General features: G+C 37.1%; 1 protein-coding gene across 2 annotated transcripts in view; it reads right to left on the bottom strand.

Moving 5' to 3' along the window:
* Positions 1–342: 342 nt before the first annotated feature.
* RSPO2 (R-spondin 2) overlaps positions 343–16,957 on the bottom strand; it is a 141,864-nt gene continuing 125,249 nt past the window's right edge. For both annotated transcript variants that reach the window (XM_036876464.2, XM_036876465.2), the window contains one exon: positions 343–2,739. In XM_036876464.2, the coding sequence (XP_036732359.2) occupies positions 2,624–2,739 (116 nt within the window). In that variant the 3' untranslated portion in view covers positions 343–2,623. The remainder of the gene's footprint in view (positions 2,740–16,957) is intronic.

Here is a 16,957-nt window from a genome sequence, read left to right as displayed (position 1 = left end):
TATTTTTAACTATAGTCACCATGCTGTATATTACATCCTCATGACTTACAAATAGAAATTTGTACCTTTTAACCCCCTTTACTCCCATTTCCCTCACTCTCCCCACTCAAACTTCTCAGTCAACAAAGTTCTAGTCCCATATTTTACAGATGCTAAGCTACCTGAAAAAGCCAGGTAGGGTTTTTCATTGGGGAGAAAACTAGTTTCACGTAATCTATTTATATACATTGTATGAAGTATAAGAATGGTAGAGCTATTATGGAAAATGATCAGATTTCTTTGCATAATTTCCATTGAAGCTGTACATTACACTGTAGTGTGTGTGTGTATGTGTGTGTGTGTGTGTGTGTTATGTATTTGCTTATAGTTAGGAGGCTTAGAAGTCAAGTAGCTGTAAATCACTTCCCATAAGCATAAAAGTTTGAGCAAATAATAACCAGGCTTCAGGCAATAGAATAATGGGAACTGATGCTTTTATACATATATTCTATTTTGTTAAAGAGAAATGAATATTTTTGAAACAATTTAATTAGCCAAGGACAGAGGTAATAACAGGTAAAAACTTGCATAGTACTTAGTGTAGAGTATGCTGTGACCGTAATTTACCTAATTTAATCCTTAGAACACAACCGTAGAAGTAAATAATATTGTTACCTCCATTTCTCAGATGAGGAAACAGACCTGGAAGGATTAGTAATTTGTCCCAGGCTACTCTTAAGTCTAGACTGGAACTCTGGCAGTCTGGCTGTCATAATCCACACTCTTAACCAGTGTACTGTGGTGTCATTTATAGCTGAACTAGTGTCTTAGATGTAGTTTCCAACATAAGTTTGAAGAACCTCTGTCTGCTTTAAAGACCATTATTTGAGGATAGAGGTGTTACAGTATTGCCTTTTTCCCTAAATGCATCTCGAAAGAAAACTTCCACAAAATAATAATTTTGAAGTTTTTTAATGCTGAAAAGAACATCCCAGAAACAGAACAGGTATTGACTTATTAATGGTGAAGCTCTATATAAAGGTACCCCTCCCAGCTTAGCAAATAGGAACATAGTATAAATAGATGTGAAAGGAGGTGAACGGTGGACACTTTAGGATTAAGTGTAAAATCCTAAAGTTGTATACAGCATTCATATATGGCTTATTATCTCATAGCAGTAATATTTTTATAGTGATGTATATGATATTTATACTTATTGGTAAGACACTTTTGATTGAAACAAAAATGCTGAAGAGGTAGTTTTGCCAATGCAAGGTGAGAAAAAGGCTTTACCTTGCTTTGTTTCCTCAAAAATCTACAACCATTTCTTTTTGTTCTAATTCTTTCTGGATAAGCCAGGAAGATAGTGATGCTTTTAGAAGCCAATTTAAAATTATCCAAGAAATGATCTCCAAGAGGACAGTAATGTTTCTGTAACCACCGCTCTGAAAGTCCCCATAGTGTTCTTCTTTCAGTCTTTTAGATATGAAAATGGGCTCTTTTTCAAAGGAGACCATTAAGATCTGGCCAGCAATTATAGGACCTCATCCTGTTTGTCTTCAAAGTCAATGCATGGTCTCATGATGGTGACTTCTACAGCGACCCAAGAATAGTGGTAGATACCCTGGCCTTGTAAGTCACGGACTACTTGCAAATTCTTTAGCTGGCCTTGAATTTGCATGATGAGTACTGCAAGTGACATAATTCCTTATGTTTTCAATTGTATTTCATAAAGTCCTCACATCTTTGACCCAAAGGGAGTTTTGGCTTCTGCCTGCCAGATACCACAGGCTGCTCTGTCTGTGTGAGGAGACAGCCAGTGTGGAGGGTCTACTGATGATAAAATTCTTTGACACTGGTCATTTGACCCTATGTACAAGCTAGCTTATCCTATCCTTACAATGAGAAATAAGTCCACAAAGAAGAGAAAAGTTAAGTTTCAAGGGGCAAAAAAACATTTGTCAGTTCGCAAAACTACAACAGTTGTTTACCAGACAATGGTTAGGAACCACTAGAAACAAAGTGACAGAGTGTTAGGTACAACTTGTTACACATACACATAAATATACAGTAAATAAGAGGTTTATACGTAGCCCCAGCAGAATATGTACATGTTTGGAGCTGCTGTGAAACTGAGCAGGAATTCCTGGAGCATGGCCCCCAGCTAAAAGCAGTTTCATTGCACAACAGTTTGAAGGTAACAGATGCTGAGAACAACATGTGGTGACACTAAGCAGATATCCACATACATTTACCCTTGAAAATGTACAATGTGAGAAAGAAAGATCACAAATGAAATAGCACTTTGCCTGTTGAGCATCTTATTTCCCATAAATAGGCACAAGTCCGTTCTCCAGCGGTGGTCTGTGGCCCCACACGCTGAGCCAAGTCACATGCTGTACACTTACTCCTGCCTCCGCTGATTTAGGTCACAGACTCCTGCCTTCACAGTCTCTAGATGCAAATCAAAGCATAAATAACAGAGACCACGCTTGTGGCGCCTCCTTTCACAATGCTACTGGGAACAGATACTGGTCAGAGCAGCACAAATACCACACACCAACGTCCAGGAATGGAGAGTAGCTTTGTGCACTTTTGCAAAAACAACCCCCTCCCCCCAAATCCACCCTTCGTGTCTTTTGTTTTACTGGTTTGCCCTGTCTGTCGCGAGGACAACGCTGTGCTGCTCCTGGGCTCTTTCTATCAGCTTCCTTTTCTTCTTCCTGTTCTTCCTCTCCTTTGCCTTTGGTGCTCTCTTCCCTACAACAGGGGAAAGAGAAGGAAATGCAGACATGTCAGAAAAGGCTCTTTCTCCAGGAAAGAAAACACAAAACGTTAAGGGTTTTACATAAGCCCATCTGGAAAACATCACCTATGGAAAAAGCAGCCTCAAAGAGAAAATTGTTCACATTAATTTTGACAGAATAATAATAATTTACTAAATTGGATATGCTGTCTAAAACAGAGACTGATCTTCCTGTTACAGGGAACTGGCGTGTTGAAAAACCTCCCAGCCTGATCAGTCTTGCAAATATCATCCTGCCACAAAAAATTCGAAGTATCCCTCCTAGTTTTAACAATACTACCTTCTACTAGACATCTTTACATCTTGCTACTGCTCCACATGTCATCGGTTGAAAGAAAATAATCATCAATCTGCAGTGAATATACCAGCAGTTTCAAACTACCCTCTCCCTGCTCCATGGGAAAAAAACGTCTTTCTTTTAACATTATTCCAAGGGCCAATGTATGAAATGACACTTCTTTATTTTATACAAGAATTCATGAGGACATCATTCCTTATGTGGCTTATGGCTTGTTATACAGATCCCCTAGATGAGCTGTTCTTATTAAGAGGAAGAAAAATGCTTGTTTCTGAAGAACTAGTAGTATGTGTCTTACTACCAGAAAATCATACCATATTATCCTATGTCTCCTCTTTGCCTTGACTACTAGGAAGCCCAGACCACAAGCTATATAGCTGAGGTTTTCCTCCATCAGGAGTTTTGGGATGCAGTTTGCCCTTTGCCTCCGTATTTTACTTATATATTGTGGTTATGGTTTATAGTTTTTATAAGATCTCAACATCTGCAAGTATGAATAGATAAGACTGTGAGAAAAGAGAACAAGAAACACCAGTATTTGCTTTAGGTCCATTGCCCTTGTTGGGCTCCAAATACATAGGAATCATGGGATTTTTAGAATAGAGAAGAGCTTTAAAAGTCACTGCATTTTATGGAAAGTCCTCACCATACACCTTCAGTTCAGGAAGATTGTTCTCCTCCTATATTCCCTACTTCCAATTTTTTCATGTAATTCTACACAACTCTGCTCTTCCTAGAGGTACAGCTATTAGACACTGTAGTGATCAGTACCACAACAGAACATTCTGCTTTCCAACTTTCCCACACCTGTGAAACTCAATATCCCATCCCAAACCCTTTCATTAGAGGGCCTAGCCGGGCAGCTTTCCAATCCAGACAGTGGAGGTGGCTGATGAAAGAAATGCGAAAGAAACAGACTAGAAGTTATGGACATAGATACACGCTTTAGGAAACCAGTCATACTAAGAAAGGCTATGAGATTTCTAAGTAGGGAGGTGTCTCTCATTTCTTATCAGAAAGGGTCTGTTTTGTTTGAGGTTGGTAAAAAGTCTCACTCCTAAGACGGTAGCATATGGTTGGCACATAGTTGATATTCAATGTTGGCTGAATAAAACTATCACGAAAAAGAAGATAAAGAATAACTTATTTTTAATAGGACACAATATTAAAATAATCAGAATATGATTGTGCCTCCATATTAAGTTATGAAGGTCCTTGAAGTTAACTTCTGCTTCTCATTAAATTCTGGCATTGTTATAATGGCATTTTGCCATCTTTAAACGTAGTTAATCCCACCCAATGAAACTTTAGTTCAAGCCATCATTAAACAGAGAAGCTGCAAAGTTACAACTATTTAGTAATAATATGTCTAATGATGAGACATACCTAATGAAGCCAGAGATGAAATACTGAACATAATAGCATATTTTAAAAATAAGATTCAAAGTTTTATGGAGGTTGTCTTCTATATTTTCTCTAAACAAACAACAAAAATCCTTAGTTAAAAAAATAATTGCTGACTACCTTGTAAAAACTAATTTCATTTTTGTTTATTTAAAGCCTGGATTTTTTTTAAAAAAGAAAATCAAAATTATGTGAATGGAAAAATAATGCTAGTGTTACTAGAATTTTAAATATGGTAAAATACACTGATTCGTTATTTAAAGAAATCTTTTTACATTCACATTTCAATTCTTCATATAAATTATGTATTTGAAAGTCAAATGTACACTACTTTTACTAACAGCAAATCTATGCTTAATAACTGGAAACTCATTTTAAGAGAGGGTCAATTTCATATTATTTACTTAATATATTATTCTGATGTCATTAATTATCAAATGGCCTTTGGGTTTACTGGCTGATATAATATTGTATAATAGCGAAGTCATTCAGTATTTGCATAAAGCAGTTAATATTGTGGCCAAAATTTCGGCAACACCCCTTAAAACTTATGTAAAGGAAGTTTTCAATTTGTACAATTATTCCATTGGCAATATAGTACTGGTTCCAACTAAAGATGTTTTGGGCAACCTAATTACAACCCTAAAAATTTTCTTCAGAAGTCTTTTTTGAAGGACATTTCTGTGCTATTGGTTCATTGTTTGGTTTTATTTTTGGTCTGCCACATTTCTCATGTAGGATATATTGCAAATACCAAGGAACTAAGATGCTTAGCCAAGATGTGACCACGGATAAGCTTAAATTAACTGAAAATATTTTGTGGTCCCTAATAGGTTGTTCTGACTTTAAGCCCAATTCAAAGGAATAAAAGAATATTAAAATGAGTTAAGGTATAAAAAGAGTGTTGCACATATTTCCTTCTGAACTCTACTAAGATTTTCAAATGTAAGAAATTAATTGGAAGATTAAAGCTAACAATATATATATATATACTCCTGTTTTATCTATTTATTTGAAAACAAGTTATATTGGACATACAAGCATGCTAATTTGTTTCCACTTCTTTACATCTGCAGATATGAGATTAGACTTGGAGAATGACTTCTAGACTTTCAGGTTGTTTTACATTCTCAAGCATCTTCACCATGTACAGGAGGCATTTAAAGGCACGTATGATGCCAGTCACCCAAAAGCTAATTCAACTGAGGGATTTAACTCACTTACTTTTTAGTTCAGGATAAGACTTGGAAAGTATACTGCCCAAGAGCAGCAGAAAGGGCTTGAGTTCTATGAGGAGATCAGAGTCAGACATACCTGGGAGCTGACGACAACAGATGCATCTCTTTGCCACCATGTGCATCTCGTAAAGATCAGGCAGAATCTCATCTACAGAGCAGATCTTTTTAACACATATATAGATACAAGGAGACTTGGCCTGGATATTATGGTGAGTTAAGGAAAGCAGCATGGCTTAACGGAAAGGCAGAAGGAAGGAAAGCTGGTAGGTAAGCACGGTCTGGTAACTGAGTTGTCTGGAAAGGCATTATACTTGGAACTCAGTTTTTTACCTTTATAAAATGAAGATACTACTATCATCTTTCACTAGAAAGTTATGAAAAAGCATATGTAAAAGTTACATTCCTAGGATGAGAGGAAGATGTGTAAAATATCACTAGCAAAACAAGATTGTCATCAAGATGAACAAAGAAAGATACTGTCGAAACCATGCTCTAACCAACATGATCACAGTGACTTGCGACCATGCTCTAACCAACATGATCACAGTGACTTGCACACGTGTGGAAGTGTTCCAAGAGGATGACCTATCAACTCCTCCACAGAGAAAGGTGAACAGTCCCTTACAGAAATACTCCTAACATCCAGCTGTAGATCACTGCTATTAGAATCAGAAATAGGATAGATTATTTTGAACCAAGATATCAGGCAGGCTCACAAATTACATGAAGCTGTAAAAATACTGACTCCACTGTCATTCAGACATGAACTTCATTCTCTCATAAGCTCCCAAATTCAAGGAAGGTCATCAAATGGTTTGCCTCTTAACTAGGCTTAGGTAAGAGTTCTTTTCATCATTGGAACGTTGGTTCTCTTATATCCATCACTAAGGCACAAAGGCCATCTAGGATTAATAATCGCTAAGGGTTTGGGGGGAGACTTTCTAAAGAATGAAGGAAAATTAAAGAAAAATTTCAGTGGCTGTGACCTGGAAAAAAGATAAAAACTTTTCTTTTTCTCCCTCCTTCCACACACACACACACACTCACACACACAGGAAAGTAAGCCAAATTATTACAAATGTAATTAATGATATTTACCACTGTTACAGCTAACTATGGTGACAAACTATGGTAATCAGCCAAAACCAGGACCAATTTCTATTAAATTTTAGTAAGTTTGTGATACTGAAACCTGGGCTTCACTGTATTTATGAAATTCACCAGAGACTTGGGGATTGTCTCAAAGAAAGTCAGTCATCCTTCGCAGCAGCTGAAACTGAGGGATAAGAAGCCTGTGTAATACTTGATGAATCTTGTTATACTTCAGAGAACACTCTGGAGACAGAACATAAAAGTTTGTTTCCACATCTAAAGTCACAAGGACTGAGTTGTAGGCAATGAATAGCAATTGGGCTATTTCTTTCTCTCATATGGGCAACTTCAGTTTGCCCAAGAATGAGTAGCAACAGAGATTTATTTATGTAAGAATGATTGATGATTCTTTGGAAAAATGCCAACTGGCTCCTAAAATATTTTAAAAGCTCATATAAAAATAGACAAGAGACCTAAATACAATTCATAAGGGAAATAAACACAGCTAATAAATATATTAAGTAATCAAATCTCACAATTAAAAGTGCCAAATAAAATGAATTGCCACTGCAAAGATTCTTAAAAGTGAAAATACCTGAAGCTGAGGAGACAGGCATAAGGATGCACTGAGAATATAAGTTGGTACAGCCTTTCTGAAAAGCCATCTGGCAGTGTGTACAAAAGCATTGAAAATATTCATGACTTTTGACTGAGATCTAGGAATCTATCCTAAGAAAATAAACTTGCACAGAGATTTATGCATAGAGATATTTACTCTAATTCTGAAAAAATTATAAATCCTAAATGCCCTACTACAATTTGTCATGACCCCCTCTTATGATTACTGAAGAATATTATGAAGCATTTTGCATTTTAACTCCACAGCAATTACATTTTTATTCCCAAGAATAATTGATGTCCCTAAAATTTACCATAAATAAGTATAAGAAAAGGCTGTAATACAAAAGCATTCCTTCCGGGTAGTAAGATGATGCTTTAATGGAGTGGTCAGTCATAATTGGATTTAAGATATAAAAGCTTAAGAACAAATGAAGTACCTAAACACTTCTGATATTAACAATAGTTGGTTCATCATGAGGCTCTTTTTAACCAGAAATGACTCCAAGTAGGCGAATACAATGAGCATGACTGGGATCTTCCACAGTATATTCTACCTAGTCTAAGATAAAAATCTTCCCACTGTCCTTAATAGTTCAGAACACTGTATATTGATGGTTATTTATTTACATTAGCCAAGAGTCAGAGGAGAAAGTTAGCTAGAACAAGTAAAGCAAATGAACCCATTTTGACTTATTTTTAGTACAAATTTATTTCACTGGCAGTAACATTTATCTTTTTAGAAATAATATTTTTTCCACTAACAACTCTTCAGAGATAGATGTCCTTGGAAAGGACTGGCAAATCCTTTAGTGGTTGTTTGATGACTGTAATCAACTTTTCTTTGAGAAGAAAATAATGTAGATGTAAACCAATAAAGTGTAAAGTGTTAAAAAATAACAAGCCACCTACCAAGAAAACTTTACTAGGTATCTTGAATTTCAAGCCATAACCTGAAAAACTTCCAGTGGCCACTTAATCATTTCATCTTTCTAAAAGAACTTGTGCTTTAAAAACCCACATATAATTTGGAGATATCTTACAAGAAGTTGTTCATATTACCAAGTTATTGACGGAGATGTCAACCATCCAAAATAAAAAATAATTGACAAAATGGACTTCTCTGAACAAACATGAAAATCACTCAGAATTCAGAATATTTACTACCTATACATATTTATGCTAATTCATAGGCACTAATTGAATAAGCCAATTCTGACTGTGTTACTGTTCTTCTATTTGTAAAAGTTTGCCATATTTTTATTGTAAAAAGAATAGTATGAAATGGCTTCCTTTGTCTTTAGGGCCTCCCGATTCGTCCTATATAAGACATTTTATTAGGCGTGAAGTCTGTCACCTATTTTGTTGAAAAGAAGTCTGTTTGGTTTTAAAATCATTTCATGTTCAAACTGATGAAAATGGAAAAGCTGATGATCACCTGAACCTTTAATGAATTAATTATATCACCACTAAGAGTTCCTGTACATGGTATTTCAAAATTTCCTCATTTTGTTGCTCTAAAGAAAATCATCGTTCTTCAGATATGTAACAGGCCTTCTAAACAGGCAATAAGCTTCCCAATCCCCTACCAATCATTTGAAGAAAAAAGAACTATAGGAAAGTAATTTGGGTGAGATTTGGGTTTGTTCTATATAATGTCGGTCACTCCAGTTGATTTGTTTAACTTAAGCTTTTAGGTATCCTGTACCTATCTCAAAGACCTCTCCTCTGCTCCCCCAACTAAATTCAGTTCAAAGTCAAAGTGCTGCAGAGTTTCAGACAGGTGAGAATAAATAAACAAGGAGAGGCGATTTCAAGAATATCTAAAGTTAATTTCATAAATACTTAAAGTTCATTGTAAAGAAAGCATTTCAGAGAAGGGGCGATTACACGCTCCACAGTTTCACTTGTGAGAGGAAAATAAATACAGAACTCTACCACAAGGGGGCAACAATTCACTTTTACTATTAAAGTACCTCTGGTTTAAAAAAAAAAAAGGACCAGGTAGCTTCTGGGCTCTAACTTCTTAAAAATTTTCTTTTAACCCCAACTGGAGGCCTTTTTTTTTTTCTTTCTTTCTAGCCAAAGGTAAGCTCTGTAGAGGATTAAATAGTAGGTAATAAGGCTGAAGTGCAGCACAAGTTAAAGTATAGTTTAAAAGATGTTTGAGCGTAAAAAAGGCTAATGAGAGAAGAAAAGTAAATGAATTTTTAGGGAAAAAACTGTTGACAAACCAAAGTTGCCATTTTTTATGGGGAAGTTAACAAACTAACTGAAAAGAACAGGTCCTTTTCTTGGGCCCCTTATTTATAAGAATAGAGTTATAAAACTGAAAAATGATCTTCACTATCTTCTGGTCCAGGGAATGCACATTAATTTAATATCAAATACAAAAGGTGATCATTAGGTAGTGATTCCTTGCGAAGGGTTTAGATAAAGTTGGCCTCCCTGCACCACAAATCAGTTGGCCATGTTGGCAAGGATGGAGAGAAAAATATACCAGACATTTATCACCCCCTGCTCTAGTCCAGCCCTGCCAAATGGCTTAGATATGAACCAGTGAGGCACAGAAAAACTACAGTTACCTAACCAAGCTCCTACAGCTAATTAACAGCAAAACTGGACTTGGAACCAGGTTTCAATGTCTCTCTTATTTACTTTACAGCTTTAAAGTCACTGGATAAAGACATAGATTTATTTTTCAAGAAAGGCAGAAAAGCATCAGAAGACAATATTTTTCCGACAGAGTTCTATGAGGAGTCATTAGTCTCAGCTTGTGAAAGCCGTTTATGAATTGCACAAATAACAAGTTATCTGTAACCTCGACTTTCTGTAAATTTACACTGAATTGATTCATTGCTGCTGTTTTGTTTTTTTCTTAACCTTTTAGCAAGTTGCAATCTAAAAAGTGTCCTAGGTAGGATAAATGAGATCGTGGACATTCCTATTATGTACCATGCACTGTAAGTGCTCTACACACATTCTCATTTAACTGAATATTGTGAAAAAATTTACTCAAATTGTTCTGCCAAAACATTGTGCAGCTATAAACCCTAAATTGACTCCAAATAAGTAAAATTTGCAGAAAGCTATTGGGTCAATTTGGTGCCCCTAAATTATGTCAGAAAAATATAAGGTTTTGCAGACAAAATGATACACACCTGATTTCATTTGATTAGGAGTGATGGAATAACCAGAGAAGACTTTCAAGTTCCTCCATAGCTGACTTCATACTAACAGAAGATACCTTTTAAGATAATTCCATTAGAATAAGAGGATTTAATACCTCCTTTATGGTCTTCAATCAATAACCATTAACTAAATGGAACAAAAAGAAGCCCAAGCAATGATACTTAGGACTATCATCATATGGCAAGCATTTATTTAATTTGGATTCCACACCATTTTTATGGGACTTAAAGACATATCTAACAAGCAAAAAACAAGTAATGGTTTCTACATGTTAGGTATGTCAGAGCGTGGGTTATCAATCCAAGCTCACCTAAGTGGCAGGCCTTACAGGAAGACCATCAACACAAGATAATGTAAGGGGACACAAGCTCCATGAAGGATCATAAATGCATTCCCTGCCGGGTGCCCTCATTATTCTGTTGCAATTTTGTTGGTGTATGGTAACTATTATAATTACAAATAACTACAATTTAATGCTAATATGTGCCTTAGAGTCCTGGTTAAAGTCCTTCTAAAAATCAAGTTACAGATATTCACTCAGACTTATCTTACCTAATAAGGGGAGTTTGAATAAAAACATATGGGCTAGATCTAAACACTGAATGTGGTCAGGGACAAATCCATATGGTCTTTGTCATCCATCGTGAAACAAACTCTCTTGCTCTTCCTGGGCTCCACCTGGCTTCTGTCTATGAGGATGACCTTCCAGCTCTTAAAACAGCCTCAGTCTCTTGCCTTTATTGCATATTCCCAAGAGGAATTCAACATGCCTTGCAACGGACCCATGGTTGGGTCACTCCCAGATCCAGCCTTGATTGATGGGGGGTGTTGGTTGCCACTAAACTGGGCAGGCACCTAGAATACATGGCTAAGACCATGTGTTTGGGGGTCAGACAGCCCTAGATTCAAAGCAGATCTTTTCCTCAGGGAAGTTAATGATCTTCGATCAGTTACTTACTTTTTTTAAGGCTTGGTTTTCTCATTTCTAAACTGATAACATCAGTGGTACCCACCTTAGTATTGCGGTGAGGGGTAAAGAAAATGTATGTATGGTTTCAGATAATATACCTGGCACAGAAATGCTAAATAAACATACAGTACCATACAAGGTACCTCACATGTTTTATTTCTAATCCTAAAACAGGCCACAAGGTATGCATTATTTCCATTTTGCCGATGAGGAAATAAGTTTAGAGAAGCTAAGTAAATAGCTCAAAATCACATAGCTCGGCAGTGATTCAAACCAACAACTGGCAGATGCTAAAACCTGTACTCTTTCCACTATACTCTGGATCCCTTGTGCCCAGCAAAACATCTTTGATCTCATAATCATTTAAATGGCTGCTGAACAAACAAATTAATAAGTAAACACTAGGCTGAAGAAAGGCATCAACCTCTCCACCCAGTCCCCCACCATATCAGGGTTCCCTTGGTCCATATTAATTCCCTAGTGGGCCTGGCCTACAACCTATATTTCTCATATTAATTATTCCATGAGGTTAAGACATTTAAAACCTCAGCTTTCTGAGGTCAAGCAACACATTTCGCGTTTCCAACTCAGTATCAACAGTGTGCCCATGGCAAAACCTAAAGGAAGAAAACACAGAATGCTTCTTTCTCAGCTGGGGGTTGGAAATTTAGATTTGTGGTTCCAAAAGCCAGTTCGTGGTTCAGAGATAGTAGAACCCTCCCGGGAACTTCTTTAAAAATAGAGGCTTCCTAACCATACACTGATTCCTGAATGAAACCTTCAGGAGGGAAAATCCAGGACTATTTTCTTAAGCCTCAGAGGTTATTAGGTACAAAATTAAGATAACATGTGAGTCTAGCACATAAAGTTCTGCTGAAAGGGGCATGGGCAGGAGAGAGAAAGGACTTTGGAACAGGGTAAAGAAGGTAGTGCTGGGTGAGACCGTTTCAAAATACATGGCAACCTCCTTCCCAAGTAAGCTGAGAAACAGCTTCCAAACTGTGAAATGAGGCACACCTCTGTGCCTGGACTCTCTTCCCAGGTTCTGTTTCTGGCAACAGCCTAAGAAAACAGCAGTGAAGCGGCCCCTGTGTCTAGTGTGCACACTCAGGAAAAGGACCCTTTATCTCTGTGCTGGAACTCAGGCATTACAGGTCAGTCTTGTCACAGCAGACGCATTTCTCTTGTGGTTCTGTTCCAGAAACTTGCTGTTCTCTACAGAATCTCTCACTTCCTTTAGTTAACAGGTTCTGTTTTGAAAGATAATCTAGTTGATTTACAGATATTCTGAGTAGTTGGACAAAAAAAAAACTGCAATTGAAGAAATGTAAAATTACTATCAAGCTGGGGGCTTCTTCCTAACGAGGATATAAAGTTGGCACTTCACAAATTAGACAAGAAGAGTACCCCTCAGACTAGGTGACACAAATACTAGAGGTATTAAAATGTTATTAGTTGTAATACAGAAAGAAGGAAGCATAAGTCTTTTTCTTTCTTTCATAAAGGTGCTAAGACTTTCTCCCAAATCATTAAATCATTACCATCATTAGCATCACCATGCAGGTGTTAGCCACGTGTGACGCACCAAGTGTTTTTTTTTTTTTTTTTTTATTGAAGGGTAGTTGACAACAGTATTGCATTACATTAGTTTCAGGTGTAAAACACAGTGATTCAACATTTATATACATGATAATTCTAGGTACCAGGTATCACCATACCAAGTTGTTACAATATTTTGACTATATTCCTTATGCTATACATTACATCCCGGTTACTTATTTATTTTACAATTGGAAGTGTGTTTATATATATATATATATATATTTTTTTTTTGTGAGGGCATCTCTCATATTTATTGATCAAATAGTTGTTAACCACAATAAATTGCTGTATAGGGGGGTCAATACTCAATGCACAATCATTAATCCACCCCAAGCCTAATTTTCGTCAGTCTCCAATCTTCTGATGCATAACGAACAAGTTCTTACATGGAGAACAAATTCTTACATAGTGACTAAGTTACATGGTGAACAGTACAAGGGCAGTCATCACAGAAACTTTCGGTTTTGTTCATGCATTATGAACTATACACAATCAGTTCAAATATGAATATTCATTAGATTTTTAAACTTGATTTATATGTGGATACCACATTTCTCTATTATTATTATTTTTAATAAAATGCTGAAGTGGTAGGTAGATACGAGATAAAGGTAGAAAACAGAGTTTAGTGTTGTAAGAGAGCAAATGTAGATGATCAGGTGTGTGCCTGTAGACTATGTGTTAATCCGAGCTAGACGAGGGCAATAAACATCCACGTATGCAGAAGATTTCTCTCAGAACATGAGGGGGGAGGTTCTAAGCCTCACCTCTGTTAATCCCCATTCTCTCACCAGATGGCCCCCTGCGACTGTGCCTGTCTTAGGTTGTTCCTCCCTTGAGGAATCTTACCCGTCTCTGGCTAACCAGTCATCTTCCGGGGCCATACAGGGAAATGTGAAGTTGGTAAGTGAGAGGGAAGCCTTATTGTTTGAAAAGGTTAGCTTTTTACTTCTTTGCATATTTATGCCCTGTGGCTTCTATGCCCAGCATTTGTCTTGAGGTGTCTTTACCACTTGGAAGAATTATGATACTCGGTAAATTCGACATGTGGCACGAGTTCTATTTAAAGGTTGTGATTAGGAAGGAAGAAGAAAAGCTATAGAAGTAGCAGGTGGCAGAAAACATGGGAAGATTGATTATTTCTTTGACATATCTTCTTGTAGAGTAACTTCAGCATGGATAGGTTTTAAACTACTAATTAAATTGTGCACACACATTAACATAATAGGAATATAGTTACCTAACCAAAGCATACCTGTAATTACCAGCCATCTCCAGTGAAACCAAGAAAACCAGTTAGGCACCTTAGGCATTTGTGAAAACTTATCTATGATATGGTGGATATTGTCCGACTGAACTTAAATAGTCTGAGAGAATTCAGATAAACTAGAACAACCCATTCCTGGGGACTGTTCATATCCCATATGTTCTTTTAACGATAAATAGTCTGTGGTTGTAAGATTTTGGAGCGCTACAATTTGCACTTCTCCTAATTCTTGGTTGAGTTCCAACAGTATAGATCCAGTCAAATTTTTGTTTTACTGTATGCACAGGCCAGCTTAGATATCTCCTTCATCATTCCCATGGCAAGTCCAGGAACTGGTGGGATGAGTGCATCTACACCTGTAGCAGTGCGTGGATCTTTGTTGGAGTTTTTTTTTTTTTGCTGATCATCTTCTGTCATGAGTCTTCCTGAGAGTGCTGATGTTGGAAGTTCTTTTTCATATCGTATCTTAGTTCATTTTCAGGGTAGCCAAATTAGGCTTTGATCCTCTGTATAAACACAAACAGACCCTTTGCCTACACTTTTATATGCCCTTTATATCATTGTGTAGAACTCATTAGAGGTCACCACATAGGAACTGCTTTTTTTTTTTTTTTTTTAATCATTAATCTACACTTACATGACGAATACTTTGTTTACTAGGCTCTCCCCTATACCAAGTCCCCCCTATATACTCCTTTACAGTCACTGTCCATCAGCGTAGCAAACTGTTGTAGAATCACTACTTGTCTTCTCTGTGTTGTACAGCCCTCCCCTTTCTCCCACCCCGCTATGGATGCTAATCTTAATACCCCTCTTTTTCTGCCCCCCCTTATCCCTCCCTACCCACCCATCCTCCCCAGTCCCTTTCCCTTTGGTACCTGTTAGTCCATTCTTGAGTTCTGTAATTCTGTTGCTGTTTTGTTCCTTCAGTTTTTCCTTTGTTCTTATATTCCACAGATGAGTGAAATCATTTGGTATTTCTCTTTCTCTGCTTGGCTTGTTTCACTGAGCATAATACCCTCCAGCTCCATCCATGTTGCTGCAAATGGTTGGATTTGCCCTTTTCTTATGGCTGAGTAGTATTCCATTGTGTATATGTACCACATCTTCTTTATCCATTCATCTGTCGATGGACATTTAGGTTGCTTCCAATTATTGGCTATTGTAAATAGTGCTGTGATAAACATAGGGGTACCATTGGTCTTTCTCATACTTGATTGCTGCATTCTTAGGGTAAATTCCTAGGAGTGCAATTCCTGGGTCAAATGGTAAGTCTGTTTTGAGCATTTTGATGTACCTCCATACTGCTTTCCACAATGGTTGAACAAGTTTACATTCCCACCAGCAGTGTAGGAGGGTTCCCCTTTCTCCACAGCCTCGCCAACATTTGTTGTTGTTTGTCTTTTGGATGGCAGCCATCCTTACTGGTGTGAGGTGATACCTCATTGTAGTTTTAATTTGCATTTCTCTGATAATTAGCGATGTGGAGCATCTTTTCATGTGTCTGTTGGCCATCTGTATTTCTTTTTTGGAGAACCGTCTGTTCAGTTCCTTTGCCCATTTTTTAATTGGGTTATTTGTTTTTTGTTTGTTGAGGCATGTGAGCTCTTTATATATTCTGGACGTCAAGCCTTTATCGGATGTGTCATTTTCAAAGATATTCTCCCATACTGTAGGGTTCCTTCTTGTTCTATTGATGGTGTCTTTTGCTGTACAGAAGCTTTTCAGCTTAATATAGTCCCACTTGTTCATTTTTGCTGTTGTTTTCCTTGCCCAGGGAGATATGTTCAAGAAGAGGTCACTCATGTTTATGTCTAAGAGGTTTGTGCCTATGTTTTCTTCCAAGAGTTTAATGGTTTCGTGACTTACATTCAGGTCTTTGATCCATTTTGAGTTTACTTTTGTATATGGGGTTAGACAATGGTCCAGTTTCATTCTCCTACATGTAGCTGTCCAGTTTTGCCAGCACCATCTGTTGAAGAGACTGTCATTTCGCCATTGTATGTCCATGGCTCCTTTATCAAATATTAATTGACCATATATGTCTGGGTTAATGTCTGGATTGTCTAGTCTGTTCCATTGGTCTGTGGCTCTGTTCTTGTGCCAGTACCAAATTGTCTTGATTACTATGGCTTTATAATAGAGCTTGAAGTTGGGGAGTGAGATCCCCCCTACTTTATTCTTCTTTCTCAGGATTGCTTTGGCTATTCGGGGTCTTTTGTGGTTCCATATGAATTTTTGAATTATTTGTTCCAGTTCATTGAAGAATGTTGCTGGTAGTTTCATAGGGATTGCATCAAATCTGTATATTGCTTTGGGCAGGATGGCCATTTTGACGATATTAATTCTTCCTAGCCATGAGCATGGGATGCGTTTCCATCTGTTAGTGTCCCCTTTAATTTCTTTTAAGACTTGTAGTTTTCAGAATATAAGTCTTTCACTTCTTTGGTTAGGTTTATTCCTAGGTATTTTATTTTTTTTGATGCAATTG

This window comes from Manis pentadactyla, chromosome 3 (genome assembly GCF_030020395.1).
Source record: "Manis pentadactyla isolate mManPen7 chromosome 3, mManPen7.hap1, whole genome shotgun sequence".
NCBI lineage: Eukaryota > Metazoa > Chordata > Mammalia > Pholidota > Manidae > Manis > Manis pentadactyla.
The sequence above is the reverse complement of the archived record's forward strand: the minus strand, read 5'-3'. Positions and strand labels throughout refer to the sequence as shown.